Source organism: Cuculus canorus, chromosome 4 (genome assembly GCF_017976375.1).
Source record: "Cuculus canorus isolate bCucCan1 chromosome 4, bCucCan1.pri, whole genome shotgun sequence".
Lineage (NCBI taxonomy): Eukaryota > Metazoa > Chordata > Aves > Cuculiformes > Cuculidae > Cuculus > Cuculus canorus.
Genome location: NC_071404.1, coordinates 77,413,094 through 77,435,024, shown reverse-complemented (window position 1 = coordinate 77,435,024; position 21,931 = coordinate 77,413,094). Strand labels below are relative to the sequence as shown.

The following is a 21,931-nucleotide window of genomic DNA, read 5'->3' as shown; positions in this document are numbered from 1 at the left end:
TTGCACCACGTTTTGGGGCTGACAAAGGGCAAGTTTATTGTTTCAGGTACAGCCAGGAGGATTGCAAGCACTTCCGGGGAAAAATATACAAAGGGGAGAAGGAGGGGGGGGAAAAATAACAAAAATAAAAAGCAGGAGCAACATAGAATGGGAACCAAGCGAAAAAGGGAACGCTTTTATCTGTGTTATGACAACATACTCCCAAGCAGGAATTCCTTCCTTTCTCCAGTTAAGTGGATCGGTCTCTCCATGAAATAAAGACAGGGCTGGGGGAAGAAGTTAGTGTGCATTTCCCTCAAAAAATCGTAACTCATGCCAGTTAAACACTAGAACTAAAAACTGACCGAGAAGCGGCAAAGGAGATGGAAATGTTATTAGCGTTACCGTTCCCTCTCTGAGCAGTCCAAGAGAAAAACAATGACTACAAACACAGCAGGCAAACCGACCATCGGACCGATGGGGATAGGATAGACATAGTGTTGTAAGGAATTCAGTCTCAAGTTGTGCTAAGCGCTCTTCGCCCTCTGTATGGCACATTTTGGTCCATGGTGGGGATTTCTGCGTTGAGACGAACCCCGATTTCTTACAGAAACGTGTAAATGTTGTCACTCTTAAAATGCCGGGTGTATTTCCTTCTACAAAGGTTAGGGGAGGTTTATAGGAAGTAGTCTGGGGTACGGCGGGTAACGTGAGGCTCTCCACGGCGAGGTGCTGGGTCAAACTGGAGGCTGCAGGGAAGAAAATGAGATCATTTTTCTCTCCTCCACAAGGTATTTTTTAATGCCACAATAAACACTAGACTTGCCCTCCTGCTGCTATTGCTTTACTCAGTCCAGCTGCTTCCATGTAAAATGTCCCAGGTCCCAAACTGAGCATCCATGGGAGACAAAACTCATCAGTTGGTCAAAATGCTGCTTGCAGAGTGAATGCCACCAAGCAGCCAGCGACCCATCGCTACTTTGGCATGGGCTCAGCTGAATGCGAAGTTCAGACTGTCTCACTTCCCTTTACAAAGCCTGGTGCTATCAAAAATAAAAATAAATACCAAAATCAATATGTCTTTACTCTCTCCATTGAGCTTGGGCAACAGAGGGATTAAGAAAACACAGAAGCTTCTCTTCCTGGCTCTCTGGAGAGTTGGAGATAAAGCAGTACCCAAGAGAAGCTTTTAAGAGCTTAAAATCACTGCTTATTTTTAGATATTCCTTGCAGGGAGAGCACACAATGTTAACTCCAGAGTGGTCTGAGCTGGCTTTTCACAAAAGAGAAAGGATCAGACATTCCTCACAATAAGAACGGTTAGGAAGAGAGAACAACCTGAGCCAGGTTACTCACAAGGAATATTTTAAAGTGTCATCTAGTTCCATGATAGCAGCCTGGTTCCCACAACGATAGCAGTAATTGGGTGCACTGAAAATGGTAACCACATTTCGGTCGTGGCACCAGTTATAACCCTGCCGGAAAAAGAGAAGGTCTCTGTTAAACCTCAAACCTCAGCCCATCCCAAGTTCCTCTTGCGGCCTGAAATGATCCAAGGCATTTGTGAAACTGTAGACTTCTCCCAAGTTATTTCCAACTGACACTATTTTACTTTAAAAGCTGTGTTCTGCCGCAAGAACAAGCGGTCGTGACACAACAAAACCAGCTTTGACCCCTCATTAGCCACTCCTCACTCCTGTGTTTATCCGTTTTATACACAAATTACGGATTGCATTGCAAAGAAACCTAGAGATTTTTAGGCATGCCTTCAGCTTTCATCCACCATAAATGAGGATTTGCCTGCTGGATGCAAGTGACTTCTGACACAGAGTACTACTGGTGGGATCTACTTGAATTAGATTTTAAAAATACATCTGCTCCATTGACCCACCAGGCATTTTTCCAGCAAGACATCCAAGAATAGCCTATCAACAGCCAAAATTACGGCTTAATCCCTGTTGCATCTGACTGCCGAGTATTATAGGATGGCCTGTTTAACGTGGCAGCAGTCTAAGTAGAGCAGTCAGCCTGTAAGGAGATTATTACTTCTACAAATGGAGTATGACCGTGTCCCTTTGGCGATTTTTCAGTAGCAGAGTGAAAGGGCAGAACACCCCCTTGCTTACATTGCAGGTCAAAGCACATTATTTTCTGTTCCTTGTTGCTTATGCATGACTCTTTGGTGTTTATTTGCACAACATCTTGTTGTCAGCTTATGGGCACCCAATCAATGGAAGATCTTACAGAGGAGATGAGAATTGCACCATGTTTTGTTAGCCCCAGCTAGCAGAGCGCTTGCCCTACCTCCATGACCAGTTGGTGAGCACGGGAGACCAGTGTGAGACCATTGGCATGGTTAAATGTTTCAGAAATGTCTTGCCCAAAGGTGTAGCCAGCACCACGTGGAGATATACCCCAGCCGCCACGATCATCTGGATCCGACCATAACAGATCACACATAGGACCCTTGAAAGAGATGAAGTGTTCTGCATTAGATCACTAGCAAAAAAAACCCCAAACAGATTTAAAATATAGTTTATTGAGAGTAAGAAGACTGACGGCACATCCTTCTCTGCACAACACACCTGAGTTTATTTAACACGCATAATAATGGCTCATTGCTCACTTTATCAGTCGGCATCCTTCCCAAAGAAATGAACACGTACACGGTTGACTGAGAGGAGTCCACGCAAGCAGAGAGCTGTTCCCATCTCCTCTTCCACATACACCACTTACTATTTCACCTCAACTAGTCAGAGATGCAAAGACACAGGGAGCAGATCCCTGTTCTCACTCCCAACTCTCAGTCTAATAATAAAAGCCATGTGAGAAGGTGTGCACATCCAAGGATGCACGATGGGTTCATTGGTGCAGCCAAGTTGCAAGGAATTAAGGACAGGAAAATGACCCATAGGAGGCTACGAATGAACCGTTCCAGATACTGCTGTCAAAACCTCCAGCAGCCCTTCTGGCAGGGTATTTATAATTTTATTTCCTCTCCTAAACAGCATATTGTTGGACTTACTCAAAAATATCCTGGCGTACACTTTCCAAGGGTCACAGAAGCAGCTCAGCAGCTTTTCTCTCACTGAGCTCTTAAAGGGCAGCAAAGACACTTTAGTGTCTATCCAAGCCTCCTGCTGCTTCCCACCCAGGGGAGCTCTGCGGGAGGGATCACACCCAAAACATGTGGAGCTCCTGAGGACAGCTGGATTTCAGCATGCAGATATGCAGAGCTGGGAAAACCCCAGAGCAACAAGAGAATCCTTATACCCAACTACAGGTAGATGTCACACCAGGCAGCCCCGACTCTGGCAGTGAATTACACATCTCACTTCTGGTTTTTTGAAGCCTCAGGTAGACTTTGCTGCATTGTTCTTGCTGTGGCACCAAAGATGTTGCAGGACAGGCAGTTCATTTTAATCAGGGAAGGTTTAAGCCCATTGGTAAGACGCAGCCACTCGACATAGAGGAGTCATTTACCACCCTGGGTGCTCAGAAGGTGGCTTTTTCAGTCCTGATCTCAGCCCTCCCTGAAAGCACCACAGAAGAAATGACTGGCCAGGGAGGAGGAATGGTGACACAACACAGTCTTATGTGGTGGCTGCCTGTTCACAAGCAAGTCTGTAATGAGGCTGAAGGTAGTAAACACCTTCCCCTGCCAAATATCATCCTTTAGAGTCAGTGTGCCAGGCAAAACAATCCAGTAATTCTGTGAAAAACAGCTGTGAAACCCCCAGAGCTCTCCTTTTGTGGATTGCTGTAACCAAAGCACATTGACTTGTGTATGTTTTGCCCAAGTGTACATTCATCTGCTCTAGTTCTCAGAAAGGCACTAATCTGCTGTGTGACCATGTGTCTCACTGTGTAAATGGATTTTGATATGAGGCTACATTTGTATTTTCCACTGATATTTAAGCTTATGATGAATTCCATTTCTGGTTACCTCATGTGGAACTTCCTGCAGGCGGTCCAGAGCCCTGATATGATCCAGTGTATCTATGGATGGAGAGAGGCCACCATGGAGACAGAATATCTGTTGCGGTAAAAACAAAGAGCAATCCATTCAGTGCATATTGTTACAGGAAGACTGACTGCAGAAACAGCCATTTTTAACTCTGTTATCATTCTTTTTCAATTACAGTTGTGTCACTCCTGCAGCACAGAAACCAAATTTAATTCCTGCAGAAGGAAACAAAGCTAAAAGGCTGCACCTTGCATAGAGCTCTGAGCGACAGCAACGACACCATGCCTTCCACTTCAAGTATATCTTGCCTCACAGCCACACCTCAACTAATGAGGGGATCTCCACTTGTCGAGCAGTCATTTGTAACAAACCATACCTGCAATACCCTGCCATTCCTCTGGCAGCAGAATCAAAAGCCTTCCTGCACCATCAATTTGTATTAATACCTCAGTAAATTCTTCCTCAACCCACAATAAGTTGCCAGGCTTTAAAAAAATTAAGATCACAAGTCAAGGAAGGTTTTTTGAGTCTGTTCATGTAGAGGTCAGACAACGCAGTCCGCATAACTCTATCAAACAGTGTTTTCCTTTTTCCAAGGCTTACCTGGCCATCTACTAGAGCTGTAAGTGGAAGATAATCAAACAGATCTGTGAAATACTTCCAGACGTTGGCGTTGCCATACTTTCGCAGACATTCATCGTAAAAGCCATACACTTGTGTAATTTGTCTGCTTTCGTGATTGCCCCTCAGTATTGTGATGCGCTCTGGGTAACGCACCTATTGACAAAGAAAACTGTTCTTTAACACAAGAACTGTACCATCAGTATGGAAAGAAACAGTAACATAACATTTCAAACGGCAGTCGAGTGTTCAGCTGCTATAGAATAGTACATTCAACGCATTTCAGTTTACACCTGCGTTGCTCACACCAACAGTGGTGGCAATGGGAAAGGCAATTCTTTCAAACCTCCTCAAAAATGCAGTTTTGCAAAGGCTGCTGTAGAAATTATGTCATACCATACCTTTAATGCTACTAGAAGAGTGACTGTTTCCACGGAGTAATAGCCTCTGTCCACGTAGTCTCCCATGAACAGGTAATTTGTGTCTGGAGACTTCCCACCGATTCTAAAGAGTTCCATAAGGTCGTGGAATTGACCGTGGACATCCCCACAGACGGTGACAGGGCAACGTACCTCTTGCACATTTGATTCTTTTGTAAGAATTTCTTTAGCCTAGCAAGAGAAACACATTTAGGTCAAAAAAGTAGGAAGCTCCTCTGTAAACAGATGCAGATGTTACTCCATTGCTTCTGACTGGAAACACAATTTCACTGCGGTGGCTCAAGCTGACTCCTGGAAAACCAGTGTCTTAGGTAAGAAAGGCAAAGTGCATCCTACAAATCCCCGCAGCAAACAGAAAAGCAAGTTTGCTACTGTGAAGTCACATCATTAAGATCTATTGTACCACAAGAACCGACAAACAAATTCAAAGACGTAGCTAAACAAGTCAATTCGCAGCCTCCCCTGAAACGAAGCAGTGTAAAGACCTGCACTTCCATCACTGATAGGGTTCACTCACTGTGCTGCTTCCAAACATTTCTCAAGTGCGGCCAAGACAAAGTACTACTCCAATAAGCTTCTTTAGCATCATGGGCAGACATTATGTTCCTAAGCACAACTGATTTTTTTTTTTAACATACTGATTTTGACACATCACCCAGGCACCTACTATGGCTTTCCGAACAACCTGATTTACAAAAGCTGGCAAAAAGCTAGGTATATTATTTGATACTTACACTAGTAAGAAAACTATGACCTCCTAGACTTGCTATAGAAGTCATCTGACTTGCAATGATGCACTTACTGCCAGACTCCCTCCTGCCACATTTCAGTCTGACTACCATCCCAGCTGCTCAACGGATTGTTCTCAATCCCACGCAGCCATGTGGAACTGTTCATGTTGCCACCTTTGCTGGCAACACAGCAGCAGGCTGTAGCAACTCTTCTGCCAGCTCTGACAGCTGCTCCTCGCTGCCTTTCTCCTCTGGGATCCCTCAGGCTTCCTCTGGTTGCTGCACACCCATAAACCTTAAGTGCTCTCCCAAGACCGGGATTTTGTAGCAGCGGGTCCATGCCACGCAACACCATGTTTGTTCCACATCAAAAAAGCCAGTTCACCGTGTGATTGCAGAGCAGAGATGAAGTTAAGAAGGGCTGCACGTGGCAAAGCAGTTCGTCTGGCAGAAACGCTGGGCAATCGCTTATGGCCCCAGATGAGCTGAGCCGCGTTCTCTGCCAAACAATAACGAAGGCGAGTACCAGTGCCGGCAGTTGACGGGGCTGTCCCATCTCCCCGGAGGTGCTACACTTTCAGATTGCATTGCAGTGAGTACAAGATGACTGGAGCTGTATGTCAGGAAAGACAATTTTCTCTGCACATTCCCAGAACACTTGCGAACTTAGAAATCCATTTCCCTTTCAGAGGTGGCTACTTCTTTTTCCTGCTTGAGCTACCAAGGAAAACAAGTATTCCTAGGCTTCACTTCACTAACCCAGCCCAGAACATCACTGCAAATCAAGAGGCACTTCTCTCGCCCAGAGCACTTCTTGCCTGCCAGATTTCCAATCATCTTCCAAGCATGACAGTTTAACAACTTCTAACAGCAGATCACATACAACTGGAAAGGCAAAGGCAATTTATACATACTGTGCAACAACCAGCTTCCCTGGCCGTAACCAGCTGGCAACAAAATGACCACAGATGGAGAGATGGCATCCCCATATTTAGTCATCTTTTTCTCTACACCCAGCAGTTACTCTGCTAATTACAGCCATGTAATATAGCTTATCTGCATTAACTTATTATCGCTATCAAATACCACGTCTGTTTTGCTGCCTCCAGCTCGTCAACTGATGCAGATCAGCACTCCAGGCACATTGGAGGCATGGAGAACACCCACAGATAGGCTCAGTCCGAACTGGACAAAAGGTATGAAAGATCACAGGTGCTGAACAGCCACCAGCAGGCGATGATCTGGCTCTTCAGTGTCAAGTCACTTAGCTCAGTACGAAGGAGTTACCACCTGCTGCTACCAGGAAGAAGCTGCTTACCGAGGATACCCTCAGCAAGGATGCCTGTGCTAACATTCCAATGTTAGCTGCCTTGCTTCTTCTAGCGAAAAGCATATATTTTGAAAGAATAACCAAAACCTGAGCAGTGAATAGCTTGGACAGCATCTAGCGTGCCCCTTGCATGGTATGTAACCTGAGGGATGTGACCCTGACCCTCAAAGACACGTCCTGCACACGGGCTCGATGACATGGGTCCACCTTGCAGTTCTAAATTGATTGGAAACTGCTCACTGCGTTGTATCTTTGAGCTCAATAGCACCGCTCAACTCTGTTCAGCTATCTTTAAAGGCATCTATAGTGCCTTTTGAGAGCCTCTGCCCTCTGTGAGAGAAAGCTATAATGCAGAGCCACAAAACAGCAGCTCAGTGCATTCTGACTTTTATACAAAGCAACAGATGGGGTTTTGTTGTAAGCTGGAGCCAACTTAGCCACAAAATGTGAGGTATTTTCTGCCTTTTCGTATCGTACACACTGCTCCCTTCCCAGACGCATAACAAGAAATGTGCTTCCGTCAGGCCTCTGGGGAGGCAGGACACTGGCTATCACGTATACTCACCAGTGTCTCAACCACTCTCCTCTCTGATCTGCTCAGAAAACCCATGCACCCATCCTAAAAACATGTACAGGGAAAGCAGCACAGGCAACAGTGAAATGCTCCTTTTGCACAGTAGTAGGGTGAAAATACTCAGGTTAAATGCATCCCAGGAAGACGGGCCAGCATGAACCCCAAAATTTTGATACTGGGAGAATCTAGATGCTCCCCTCAGGAGAAAGGAGGAGCTAGCAGCTGAAGAGCAGCAGCTTCCTAAGCTGCCTACCAGCTGTTGCTGTGCAGCCTATTTTAGCTTACTATGTAGACAAACCTATATGCACATTAACAGATTAAGTCTGTCGGTTTAACACTGCAGAGCTGGTTCAGATCAGGCTTGGGCGCTGAGCTTGGCTGGCCACTGAAGTTTGCCCTCACATGACTCTCTCATGCAGAACAAGACCTTAAGCATCACTAGAAACACCCTAGAAAAGCAGCAACTGACCAGTGCACTCTGCCTGCACGCTGTGCTATGCAGAGATAATGCTCAAGTCAAATGACTTAAAACAACAAAAGCACCATCACAAAACAGGGATAAAATACTCTGATGCAAGCAAGTTGTTATCATCCTCTACTTACTTGAGAAGGCTGTTGACTATGACTTAAAGACACATTTAAGATACCACAGTTTAAGAAAATGGCAACTAACATTATCAGCTTTCCTAGGCCCGTGTCCCAAATGTTTTGAATGAAAACTATATCCAGGTCAGACTAAAAAGCAGCAGCTTTTAGTTATTTTTACTGAATGAACCTCCATTACATGTAATTGTTACCATGCCTGTCCTCAAAATTACTTTGAAGAGTAGACTATTGGTTGGCGGGGAGCTTGCCCATCATTTCAACTGCTTTCTCTTTCCCAGTTTTACATTCTGTAGATCAATGCTCTACACTGGAACACAAGCGCATCTGCTGTCCAGTCCTCAATCCATGTAGAGGGATGCTGGAGAACGCATGTCCCAATAATTCACCACGTTGTCTTTACAAGAGGAAACCGAGCGGTCTGAGGGCTTTAACGCAACCTGTTAGTGAGCTGCTCTGAAACTTGAGATGCCACACTGGCTTCAAGACTACCATCAAGACCACCAGGAGGCTAATCCCTCTGAGAGAGGCCTAACAATCAAATCCACATCAACTATCATGCCATTCAGATTTGTCTGTGATAATTGTCTAGTCCGATTCCATAGGTGAGGGGATTTCCAGCACTGTGGTTTCTCTAGAGAAAAACAAAGACGCCTGGCACCTGCTTTGCACACGAGATCCTCTGAAAGCACAGAAACTCAGCTACTCCTGGAAGATCCGTTTACTGCATCATGAGCTCAGTTTGACCCGAAGAGGCTCTTACTTCAGGAACCCAGCCATGCAGTTTCTGATCAAAATTCAACTGAACCATCATTCCACCAGCTGCAACAGATCAAACTCCTACGTCAACAAGTGTGCTGAGAATATTAAAAGCTCAAAGAGCTTGGCCTGAACAAGAAAAAGCTAGTTTCTCCCTAAATGAGACGGAAGCCAGAAGGACGGACCCTTCTTGCCCCTGAGAAGCTGCAGATGACACCTTGGAGCATCAACAGCAAGAGGGACTGTCAAGGTCTCCTTGCACATTGCTCCTAGAGGTTCCTGGGCCAGCACACCCCGGGATAAGCATCATCACTGGGAAGATGAAATGTTCCTGGCCACAACTCAACTCAACACTTGGAATTTCATGGTTTGAACCACGTCCAGGATGCTACTTGGCTCCATCACTCATACTAATTTCACCAATTAGTACAGAAGAGCTTGCTAAATCATTCTGCTAAAATTATTCTTAGGTGAAATGATCTCGGAGGGCAGAAGCATCACAGGTCAGGTATGTGCCAGTACCTGCAAAACTCCCTACAGCATCAACTGGCTCCTGCCACTCAGCTTGAAGAATCAGCTTACAATTACCATTCAATACCCGCAGAAGAAATGCACATCTTCATTTGTGATTAGAATCTTTCTCCTCCCACCACTTCACAACACAAAGCTCTCAAGCTGCTCACAGCAACACGACTGTAACCCTTCTTGCACCCCCAAAGAACAAGGGGAGAAAACAGAAGCTGCAACGAGAGAGATGGACATGGGTGGTTGCTTGCCTGTGTTTACTTTAGGAGACAGCCTTTATTTCCCTTCTTTCATATCCCATTTTATCTCCTCAGAGAAAAACCCTTTTCCTTGGGAGAAGCAGGATGGTTCTCCACTCCCTCACCTGCACCAAAATTCATTTGTTGACCAGACTTGAACTTTAAAACATTCTGAGACTTCCATGTCCAAACTTGGGAGTGCTTCTCATTAAATGAATCCAACTTCTTGGCCTGTTAGCCTACCTGTAGTTGTCGAAAAACCCAAGGAAGTTCAAAAGCAGTCAATACAGCCAGTGCTACCCTGCTGTCAGTACCCAAGTTAACAATTTTAAAACCACCGCCTTTTTAATGAGAGTGGATAAAGGTTTTAACATCCTTCCACCACGAAGAGAGTCCAAGATCATGATGTTAAGAGGAGTAGTTTGGGAGGCAAGACATCGAGCGCACATTTCCCCAGCATGCTGGAACATTTCTCGCATCTACAAGTTCCAGCATTGATCATAACTGTTTGTCCTTCTATTATGCTTTAAATGTCTGCATGATTTTAGCTACATTTCATTTTAAAGACCAGCAGAACGGGGAATAAGCGTTCTCAAGTTGTCTTGAAATGACATCTTGATTAACTACATGAAGAATACAAGACTGATTAGCTGCCAAAATGATGTTGTAACTGGGCAGGTGAAGACAGAACGCTGACTTTTACAGGTGCACATTTCAACAGCTTTCAGAGCACACAATAAGTTGGCATGCTTTCATCAACCCAACCTACATCCAATCTTTCCCTCATTACTGTGCATTATGCCAGCAACTAAAAGCAGGAATGACCCACACAGGCCAATCTGAGATGTGATTCTTTGGATTCCCCCTCCGCTTTATTTTGATTTAAACTTTTTTTTTTTTTTTTTTTTTACTGCCCCAAATTTAAATCTGAGGCAAGAGGTACTGTTGTGCTTAAAAATTAGTCACACAAAAGGGAGTGCTAAGAAAGGAGACAGGGTTGGAAATGGTTTCTCCAAATATTATCTCAAGGAAACAAATTAAACCAGTTTTCTGTCAGGGTTGCTTCACACCCAAAGCACCCAGAAGTTTCTGTAAGCTCCTTTCCACTACCAGCCATCTGATAACACCACTCCCCACAAACTTAATAAAGCCAGGCGAGAGCATCACAGAATACTTGTTTCACACCCAAGACATTCCCACCAGTTGCCAGCACTCCTTGAGAACGAGGGGCTGTGAGAGATGACATCTGTTTCACACCATGCACCACGGGTTCAGGGTTCCTACCTGTCACCTGGAGGACAAACACCCTCTCTGCCTCCAGCTGCAATGCTGTGCTCTCCCTATTCACTGTGCGAGTCCTGTACAGCCACAATCTGCTGGCACTGTCCTCCAGCTTTTCCAAACGCAGCAGCTCCTTAATTAAAAAACGCAGACGGAGAAGAACGGGGATGGTCTTCTGTAACAGCTTGCTGGTTGGAACAGCAGTTCCCAACCAGTAATGCGTGGAGCAAGGCACAGATCACACTAATAAATTCTTTCAGGCTTATTAGCTGGGCCTCACGCAGTAGACAGCACAGCCACAAAGAGCTCTTACTCACTCTTCAAAACATATCTGCTCTTCAAGCCATGGAGCTCTGAAGAAAGTCACAAGACAAATGGACAGGTCCAGCTTGGGATAAAAAATGGGAAAAGGGGAAAGAAAACAGAGGCTGGGTGGGGGCTAACTAGATGTGAGGACCACTGGTGAAATCAAGGCCTGGAGTCACAGAGTCACAACCATTAAGCTTGGAAACGACCTCTAAGCTCATCCATTCCAACCATCAGCCCAACCCCACCAGGCCATCTAAACCATGTCCCAAAGTGCCATCTCTACACGTTTTTTGAACCCCTCCAGAGATGGTGACTCCACCACTGCCCTGGGCAGCCTTACCACTGTTTCAGTAAAGAAATTTTCCCTAATATCCAATCTAAACCTGCCCTGGCACAACTTGAGGCCATTTCCTCTTGTCCTATCATTTGTTACTTGGGGGAAGAGACCAACGCCCACAATGCTACAACCTCCTTGCAAGGAGCAGTGGAGAGTGACAAGGTCTCCTCTCAGCCTCCTCTTCTCCAGATTAAACGCCCCAGGTCTCTCAGCTGCTCCTCATAACCCCTTTTGCTCCAGACCCTTCAACAGCTCTGTTGCCCTTCTCTGGACACACTCCAGTTCCTCAACATCCTTCTTGTAGTGAGGGGCCCAAAACTGAAACCAGGATGTGAGATGCAGCTGCACAGCCTCTGCCTATGGCGTTCAAACAAATGGCTCCTAGGATTCCATTAAGCACTCTGGCACATTACAAGGCTGGAGCACAGACCCTCTCTACCATTCACATCTTATCCCTGCTACAGTCTACTGAGGCTCTGACAGAAAAAAGAGTTGCATCTTCTTGGCCAGCACCAAGATTTTTAATCACTGCCCAAAATGTGTTGCCATGTGCGGGTATCAGAAGAGATGTTCCACTTGTGAGATTATCCACTTCTGAGAGAATCAAGCGAGACATGCAGGTGACAATGCCATGCCTACTGTCAGCAATATGATGCTAACGGAGCACCAAACTTAACTACTCTACCCTCTCCATGTGACAATTATCAATTCATCCAGGAAAGGAAGCCAGAGCTTCTGTGGACTACCTGATGTACACCAATCGTCTCTGCTATGAAGTGAACAGAAAGAATACTCTTTGTTACTACCTTTGTTATCACTTGAATTCTTTAACTGCCACATCTAGTCAAGTCCAAAGAAAACCCTAATTCAGTCACAGATTGCAGCACTGAGGGAGCGTTCGCACAGCGCTATTTAACTTCTCGGATTAAATCCAACACAAGTCAAGAGTGTGCTCTCTTGATGGAAAAAAAAAAATGGCTCTTGACAGTCTACAATAAACAAGTCCAAGCAGGAATCTGCTGAAGGACTGTCCAAACCACAGTCTGAAACAGCAACGGTGCCCTCTATCCAATCATTTCTCCTTCTATTTTGGTCTCCCTCAGCAGCCTGTAAGCCTCTGTTTAGGTCGGCGCCACGGCTCATCTCTTATCCTGCTTTCCTAGATTACACATCAGCTGTCAGAAGGTTCCCTCACTGATATAGGGTTGACTTTTCCGCATGTGGCTACAACACTCTAACTCACTCTTCAAAACACATGTGTTCTCACCCCTTGCTGCAGCACCAGCCCTTCTCACCACACTCCCTTGGAAATGGTGGGTCTAGAGAGTCATAAAACAGATAGCTCCAGCATGGGATAAGAAAAGAAAAAGTGGGAAAGAAAAGAGAGGCTGGATGAGGGAGAAGAGCATTATGAGGCCCCTGAAAGACAGAACACGCTTCTCCCTGCACACACCACCCCTTCAAATTAGATGAACCTAAAGCCAAAAGGTAAAGTAAAAATACTATCGAGGGGATGTATGTGTGAAGAAGACTTCTAACCATGGCATTTTTGGTGCCAGAAATCTCCTGTCACTGTATCCAAGAGAAAAATCTCCCTCAGGTATAACACAGGCAGCAGGATGATCTCAAGGTGAGCAAGGTGAGGAGAAGCAAGCAGTTTCCCCACCACAGCTAATACAAGAAGCATTTACTATTACGAAAACTGGAATATTTTTTATTTACGCTAAGGCAGAATTAAGTTCATCCAAGGAAGTGTATTACTGTAAGGGACAGAATGTCCCTCTGACACCATGGTTTCTTTCAAGCAGTTTTTCCAGACACTGCTCTTTCTTTGGAGATGATAATGATTTGTATTTAGCGTGGTCTGGGCTGAACAGAGGGATCTGCTGTGATCCACTCTGTTTGCAGCCTTTTCCCATCTCAAATGCAAGGTCAGGCTCCAAAGCTCCAAATCAGCAAGAGACCTGCCTGTTGTGACGTTCATAATAACATTAAAACTCGCAAGGTAACAGAATAGGCGCAAGATTTCTGGGAGAATTCATACATGTGCACGTTAAGTGGAAAATCTACCCTGTCCCAGCTCGTGCCTCGCTGCACACGATGGATGGAGCTCACTCCTCATATCGCCAGTCCTGACCGGGTGCTGGCTTTGAAAAACTCCACGAGTCTCAGGAAGCTGATGTGCCGGCACTGCCGCTGTCACAGCGTCCCCTCGGGCCCGCCTCAGCCCCAAGGCCTCGCCCCCCGGGCGCACGCTCACCTTCTCGCAGAGGCTGCGGACCTGGCTCTCGCTGAGCTGCCGGCACTCGTTCAGCTGCTCGATCCACTGATCCAGCTCCTTGGCGAAACCCTTCTCCTCCATGGCCGGGTCGGGGCCCGCGAGGCCCGGGCCCGCGTTAACGCCGCTGCCTCACTCGGGAGCCCAGGCCCGCTACCGCGTAATGGCGGCCCCCCCACTCCCCTCCGCTCCCGCGCTGCGCAATTCCGGCCACGCCCACCCCACGTGACACCAGACCCTCTGCCTGCACTTCCGGCCCACCCACCCATCTTTGGCCACGCCCACCTCACCGTGACTCCCCGCCCACCGCGCACTGATGGCCACGCCCACATCACGTGACCACGCTCACCGTGTGTCTATGGCTACTCCCAGCCCGTTTCCGGGCCTGCCCCTCGCCGTGGCGGGGTGGCTGCTGTTGCCCGCCATGGGGCGGGAGAGCCCGGGTCCCGGCACCGGGGGGGGCCTGAGCCGGGCCAGGAGCCTGCGCCTGGGTCAGGGCAATCCCGGCACAAACGCACGCTGAACGGGGAGTGGGTTGGGAGCAGCTCTGCGAAGAAGGGCTGAGGGTCAGCGAGCGGGCTGGGTCGGAAGGGACCCCAAAGCCCACCCAGTCCCACCCCCTGCCATGGGCAGAGACACCTCCCACTGGATCAGGGGCTCCAAGCCCCATCCAACCTGGCCTGGAACCCCTCCAGGGATGGGGCAGCCACGGCTGCTCTGGGCAACCTCACAGTAAAATATTTCCTCATAATTCAAATCTCTCCTCTCTGAGCTGAAAACTGTTCCCCAACATCCCATCCCTGCCCTCCCTGATCGAGAGCACCCCCTCCCTAACTTTCCTGGAGCCCCTTTCAGTACTGGAAGCTGCTCTAAGGTCTCCCTGTAGCCTTCTCCAGACTGAACAAGCCCAACTCTCTCAGCCTGTCCTCTTAGTGGGAATATTTGCTTAGAGTCTGGATCCTGATTCGCCTCACAGTTAGCCCTAAATTGCAACTGACCTGCAAACATTTTTATCTTCATCAGCGAACCCAGCTCTTCATTTGGTCTTCTGCAAGTTTTCACGGCCAGGTTGGATGGGCCTTGGGCAGCCTGATCTAGTGGGATGTCCCTGCCCATGGCAGAGGAGTTGGAACTGGATGATCTTTTAAGGTCCTTTCCAACCCTAACTATTCTATGATTCTAAGTTTTGATTTGCTGTACTGTCCCCACTACACCAGAACGTGGAATGTACTGTGATAAAACCTTAATAACTATGGTGACTACATTGCTAAGGTCTGGAGTGCTGGGTATACTCAAGTTCCTGGCCCAGGCAGTGAGGACCAGGATTTTAAGAGATCACCAGTGGGAAATTCCCCTGGGGTTTTTAGCAGAATAAGGTGAGTAAAGTCCCAGCAGTGGATTTTTTTCATGTCAGAGGGAACAGCCGAGGATGGCTGAAGATCTGTTTGGGCTGTGTGGGGCTTCTTCTACCAAGAACACCAAAGTTTCCTTAAACCCAGCTGGGTAAACCAGCTGGACTTGTGGACTTGACCCTGATGTGAAGGAGGAAATTCAAGGGTTAAAAACATCACATCCCTGAAGCGACCTTGCCAACTAAAAATACATTTAGCAAAGTAAAAGGGACCAATATATATAAATATAAATATATAAAACCAACCCAATTTTGTAGCTACTCTTAAAGATTGCCCATTGGAACCGTTTGCATACACCTCGTTGTTTTATTTGTCTCCAGCAGGTTATTTTTAACTGAATTGCTTGGATTTGTGGCACTGCAACAGAGAACTGAACGGCCCTGGGATAAGGTGAAACCTCCAGCGTGGCAGCAGACAATAAATCTTTCCACCCGAGAACTTCCCAAGGACAGCACATACCATGTAACTACAGAGCACAAGGGAGACTGACAATCCCTGTAAAAAGCATCCCAAAACTGACAAAAAAAGTGCATCCTGGGCCTCAGGAGGTTATGATGCAGCATTAAAAGAAATGCTGAGTGGCTTTTATTTATGTCTTTCAAATGTTTAAGGCTTCGTCATTGTTATGAGAAGACAAAATCGGGAAGAAGGCCATGTGTTAACATAGAAGTCTTAACACCACTCTTGCTGGGAGAAACACCATGTACACTCAGGCTTGCAGCAAAATCAGAGAACAGCATTAAAGAGCTGTCAGCAAGCTAGTTAAGATAGTTAGTTATGTACTTGCTAACTAATAAGTTGATTATTATCCTAAGTTTTAGATTGGAAACAACTGTCTAGTAATTACGAGCCCTTCTATCCCTCTATATGGATACATATATATCCAGATAGATACGGATGCATACACTTCGGTAAGGAATGTCTATTTACTGATTCCTTAGTGCCATTAAGATATTTGATAGGAAAAGCCTAAACAGAAAGCTATATTTCTCTTGGATTCTTATCAGGAACTAAAAAGGTTTCTTGAGTATCGATCCAAGACATTGGGTCCTCTCCCCCGTGTCAGCGAAGGACTGGCAATACCTCACACCTACAGCTGTTGCAGCCTGAACCAGGACTGTCCTCGCATCAACCCAACATGGTTTAGTGAAAGAGTGAACTCTCGGGAAGAGGCACGGATTTCCCTGCAAAGGATTGGCAGGGACAGAGCTTGGGGAGTTGCTCGCCAGGCAGCAACAAGGGATGTTCAGCAGACTCCTCCAGCAGGGAAAACCAAACAGTCTCGCCGAGAGAATATTAATGAATGCAGGAGCCTGTGGCGCTGCGATCTGGATGTTGGCTGCGAGCCTGTAGGACAGGAAAACCACAGCACATCCTCCGCTCTGCAAAAAAACCGGAGGGTCGTGTAAGTGTGAAGCATACCTTTGGGGTCCCTTCTGAATCACGCTGTCATCACTGCTGGCCATGTCCTCCAAGGTCCCTGGGTGGACTGAGAGGAAGGACATGGTTAAGAAACGGGAGTCAAGATGCAGAGCTTGGTGATGGTTGAAGCGTGTAAAGCTTTATCTGTGCAGAAGATGGCGTGCATCTCTGCTCCACAGTGGGCGAGAGAGGAGGTCACAGGCTGAGATCTGACACCCGCCAATCCCTCCTTGGCTGCTGAGCAGATCAGCTGCCACAGCCCCCCTTATTTTGCAGTGGTGAATTTTCCTCCTGTTCCTCAGCATTTGGTGGATGGACAGCGAGAGAACTGAGTGCCCTGCCCTGGCATAGACAAACTCCATGTGGTCAACAGTCTTCCTCACAAAATGAGCCATTTTCCCCAAGTTTTTCTTGGTGCAAACACTGCATTTTTAGTAAGGATGGAAGGCAAACGTACCTGAAAGCACCTTCCACAAAGCTGGGCTTCTTGTTCCCAGCTTCTCCCCACAGGATTCATCTCTGCTCCCTCCTTCACATGCCAGCATCCATCACCATAGGCAGACCTGCTTGTACTGTGAGAGCAGCTGGAAACATCTACAAAACACTGATAAACTGGGAAAAAAAGCTGGAGAGAGGTCAGAGGGCAGGACAGAGGTAAAGAGAGGGGTGGTGGTGCCTGGAGAGGGGATGAAGCACTGAAAATGGACTGTGGCTGTAACAGATGCACAGGGACAGTTTCTGATGAGAAGGAAGGGTGGCAGCCCAAGCTCTTGCACAAGCTCCCCTGAAACGTTCGCTTTGGACACAGACAGGTCTTTAAGGGAATATAAAATGCCCTCCTGCAGCAGTCTGCAACATTTTTATTCAAAAAAGAGCATTTTTTTAGCGGGGGGAAACCCTCAAGACCTTACAGTATTGCAACAGGTTTTGTTTCCAAACGCACACAAATCTGGAATATTTGCTTACTCCCTTTATTGAACTTGCTGGCTGATTTGATTATGTCCCTGGAAACGCGTGTGCAAATCAGTTTTCCAGCCTTTTGAGGGCACTGCCTTCCGCCGTGATGTCTCCAGTGACTGATGCCAACTTCCCGCTAATGCAATGTGCTGTAAGAGCGATGCGTTCAATGCTGATGCCCACTGCTTTCGGCTGCTCATTGCTCTCAGCGAGCTCCTTGCCATAAATCCCTTCATTTTCAAATGCAAAATACCAGCATCGGAAATGACTTACCCTCAAGAAATGCTTAGGAACAATTTAATTTCTTAAATTAAGCGAGCTGAAGCACGGCTGTTCCTCTGTCGCACCCTTACTGGATAGAAGGGTCTGTTGATGAAAGACTGGGGAAAAAAAGGACGTCAAATTGAAAAGCCCTGGGGAGATGAATGCGAGATAACCGAGAGAGACACATTTATAGACTGAATCACGGCTGAAATTATTTCCCCTCCTGGGCAGAAAGATTTCCTTCTTGCCTTCATAGAAAGCACCCAAAAGAGAGCCGCCGTGTAGGCATCTCAGAGTGGCAATAAATCCCATGATAAGAATCCGAGCAGACAGTTAAGACTACACAAGTAAGCAAATTTATTTTAAGACAGAACAAATATCGTGGCAAACAACAATATGCAAATTCAGTTGAGAACGGGGGTAAATATCAGACTTTGTTTTCAAATCCATATAAAATATAGTCAGATTTTATTTTGTCCAAAAAGCAGCTCGCTTTGTGGGGGGATTGGAAGGGGATGAGCCTATTCACACCATCTGAGGTGTGTGTCACCTGTAAAACCTCAGGCTCAGGAGGCAGCTTCTTTGCCAGCGGAGATGAGCGATGCCAGGAGGAGATGGAGGTGCCTTTGGGAGCTCTGACTCCCCTTGATTCCAGTTTTCTGCCTTTGTTCTCATAAAAAGCCAATTCTCACCTCAAAGGAAGGGGCAGGTTCACTCCCTCCAAGACTCTCGGTGCCCACCTACCACCTGTGTACGCATGGGGTGGTCACAGTGATGCCAAGTGCTTTTTAGGATTGGACATCTTTGAAAGCACCTCCATGTCCTCTTCCTTGCTGGCTCCTGATGGATCGATCTCCCGTGGCTACATCTGAAAAGCCAGCAAGGGAGCAGCTCAGTTCGGATGCCAGAGGAGCTGCCACAGCGTGAATAGGATTAAATCCCCTCCTGGTGTGAAGGTGCTGGCGTGCTGCTTTCTAGAAAAGCCAACCCAAATAAAAGCAGACATAGAAAACATTAGATTGTCAATGATGCTTTGAGACAAATTCAAGTTTATAAATTTTTTTTTTTTTTGTGAAGGGGGGGTGTATGTGTCTCGACTTCATACAAACAGACAAGAAAGATGTTGTGAACTTCAAGCTCTGGATCGGCATGTCGTCAGTTAGTGTCCGCAGAAGCACCATCGGATACGGAAGAGTTAGCACCAGAGAGTTTGGAGGACCTAACTGATGACATGCGTCATTAGAAAACCTGGGGACAGGCTGGGAGCCTGCAGGAGGGGGGACATGGTACAGTCCATTAGAAACAATACAAGGCAATTAATGAGTTTTCATACAGTACAATACAGCCACTGATCAATTAACCCTTTCAGTACAGTACATGACAAGTAACACTTTGCACCCTGTTAACACTAGGAAAGGAGGCTTTGGGCCAGAGGCGGGTGGCTGGTAGTTTAACCCTTCTGCCTTTTCATTTCAGGGTCTGTAAATTGCCTCTGCTGCTTTTCAGGCACCACTCTGTCTCACCCCAGTTCAGAGAGCCCATCCGGATCCAGGCGGATGCACCGGGGGACTGGGATGCTATTGGTCGATCTACCCCTAGCAAGATCTTCACCCAAATTGTCCTGGTTTGGCCAGGGAAATGGAGAGCCATCACCTCTCTGCCCCACACCAGCCGCCGAAGCGATAACAAAACCTCAAAACTGAGTTTTCCCCTGTCCAATTCTAGTGCCAAAACATGCAGAAAGGGTCCAGAGGTTGCGTACAGATGGCCCCAAAGCCATACCCACGTCTTGCCTTGGGCGTAGTGAGAACAGGGTCCATTGGAAAAGTGCTGAATTACAGTACATTGGCATTTCCATATGTCGACTATTGAACAGCAAAACAGATTGTTTGAAAACAGAATCAGCATCGTACAGTTAAGTTCACACTTAATTCTTCACCGTTTCTACACTTGTAACACATGCATTTTATTTCCATTAGTTTAATGCCAGTAGGACCAACATCCTCCAGAACAATGAGCTAACATGAAACAAAACTTCCTAAGGAAAATATTAAGCATCACATAAAGTTCCAGAAAAAAACTGTTAATTAGCATCACAAGGTACTCAGGTTTACATTTAGGAGTTTTCATGCCATGACTTTCAAACACCTTTTGGTTAATATTCTGGGGGAACTGGGGGAAACAAACCTAACAAATAAGCCAACCCCCCCCCCCCCCCCAAAAGGAACAGTTTGGGAGATAATATAATTATCTATATGTATACACACACACACACGCACATACACGCAGGTAGGTGCATGGGTTTGTGTGTGTTTTGAGACTGCTTCCTGCAATGCACAACTCGTTTCGATAAAATTGATTCATTTTAAGGGCATTTGCCTGGGTCCAAGAAGACTTCCAAGGAAAAGAAATCTAAATTATCGAAGCAAATTAAAAAGTCTCTCTTGGAGTAAAAGAAAAGGTCGGTAAAACATCGCCTGTGTGCCATTACAATGCGCTTCCCATGAGCTATCTTAAAACCCAAATGACTAAAAATCCCTACAAGAGCCTTTTTTCCACCTAAAAGGTCCTTCCAGAACGAGAGGTGCTGTGTTAGGCTTTGCATTTGCACCTCACGTGCTGTGCAGGAGAAAACGCTTACTTCTACCTTCCCAATGGACAAGATGCCAACTCCAGTGGGCAAAAAAACTACACCTCTGTGGGAAAATCAGAAAAAAAAAGACCTGTTCCACATCCCCCTTCCTCACAAGCTTAATTTATAAGGACTCAAGGGCCGGTGAGCTTAGTAAGGGGCTGAAATTCCCAAAGGGCTTGCCTATATCCTCATGACAGCAAGTGGGATGTAGGGCTCTGAGTTGCTGAGGTCCTCTCTGAAGAGGCTGTCCTCTCGCTATCGTTTTGAGGGCTTGGATATAGCAGCAACATTGCCAGGTGCTGTTCCTTTAAAGCTAGATTTGTAGGGTTAATTTGGCTGGGGGAGAAAGGCAAAAAAAAAGAAAAAAAAATCTGGATTCTATTTCCATTTTTAAACCAAATAATAGAGGACATAAGAGCATAATACTTCGGGTTGCTCAGCGTTTGTGGTTTTTAACCACCTTCAGTCCCACTGTACACACAAATCCATGAAGGTCTATTGAAGAAGGAAGCTGGAATTGAACCCAAGCAAAACCAGCCACCAAAACTGGAGTTGGGCGGAAAAAATCCTCTATCTGCTGCAACAAGCAAACCCCAGACACCTATTTATTTGTTGCTGAAGGTTATTTCCACCAGGTCTGCTTGCTAGCAGTGAAGGAGAAGATCTAATTTGCTTTTCTCCATTCAGACTGATCATGCTGTAACAGCAGGATTTATCCATCAAGTGTCACTGGGGAGAAAATCCCATCAAGGAGTATTGCCAGAGGAGGACTTGGATTGACTATTGGCTCATCCACAAGGATGAGCAGGAGTCCCAAGTGTGGATACTCCAGCATGAAGGAAATGCAGCACCCTCATGACCACTGTGATTTATCTGCTGCTATTGAAAACCCACAAGGGCTTTTAAAGAAGTGAACCACCATCAGTTGGTTGAGAGTAGTTTGGGACATCAAAACCCGGATTTTTCTGCATCTCAGGGATCACCATCCCATTTCAAATCCTAGAGATTTATGATTATGTTTACTACAAACTCTACCCTGCTGATTTCTTGCTGTGAAGGGAGCTCTGGTCCCCGACCAGCCGTTCTGAAATACCACAGGAATTTAACGAGAACAGCAATGCACATCAGAATTGCCTCCTAACATGAGATCCGAAGAACTCCGAACACCGCTTTTCAAATGCAACAGCAAACCCCATGGTTATTATGCCCCTTCTTCTAAATCAGCTCTAAGTCTTTTTCTTTAAAAATTATGTTTTGTAGTTTAAACC

At 46.3% G+C, this 21,931-nt stretch overlaps 2 protein-coding genes across 5 annotated transcripts in view; both read right to left on the bottom strand.

The window, feature by feature from the left end:
- Positions 1 to 10: 10 nt before the first annotated feature.
- PPP2CB (protein phosphatase 2 catalytic subunit beta) lies at positions 11 to 14,178 on the bottom strand. Its single transcript, XM_009566147.2, has 7 exons — positions 13,956 to 14,178; positions 4,969 to 5,178; positions 4,550 to 4,723; positions 3,926 to 4,015; positions 2,284 to 2,445; positions 1,336 to 1,454; positions 11 to 728 (listed from the first exon to the last, which is right to left on the bottom strand). Exons 1-7 carry the CDS (start codon positions 14,055 to 14,057, stop codon positions 656 to 658), a joined length of 930 nt encoding a protein of 309 aa, XP_009564442.1. The 5' UTR covers positions 14,058 to 14,178; the 3' UTR covers positions 11 to 655.
- A 1,539-nt stretch (positions 14,179 to 15,717) lies between these two features.
- PURG (purine rich element binding protein G) overlaps positions 15,718 to 21,931 on the bottom strand; it is a 29,248-nt gene continuing 23,034 nt past the window's right edge. The window contains exons 3-4 of one of the 4 annotated variants that reach the window (XR_008449623.1): positions 17,265 to 18,144; positions 15,718 to 16,874 (exon numbers count right to left, since the gene is read on the bottom strand). Coding sequence is in view for 1 of the 4 variants with exons in the window: in XM_054065185.1 (XP_053921160.1) it covers positions 18,114 to 18,144 (31 nt within the window). In the remaining 3 variants the exon portion in view is untranslated. Of the gene's footprint in view, positions 18,145 to 21,931 lie in introns of all 4 variants that reach the window. The other 3 variants (XR_008449624.1, XR_008449625.1, XM_054065185.1) reach the window with 3 other exon arrangements.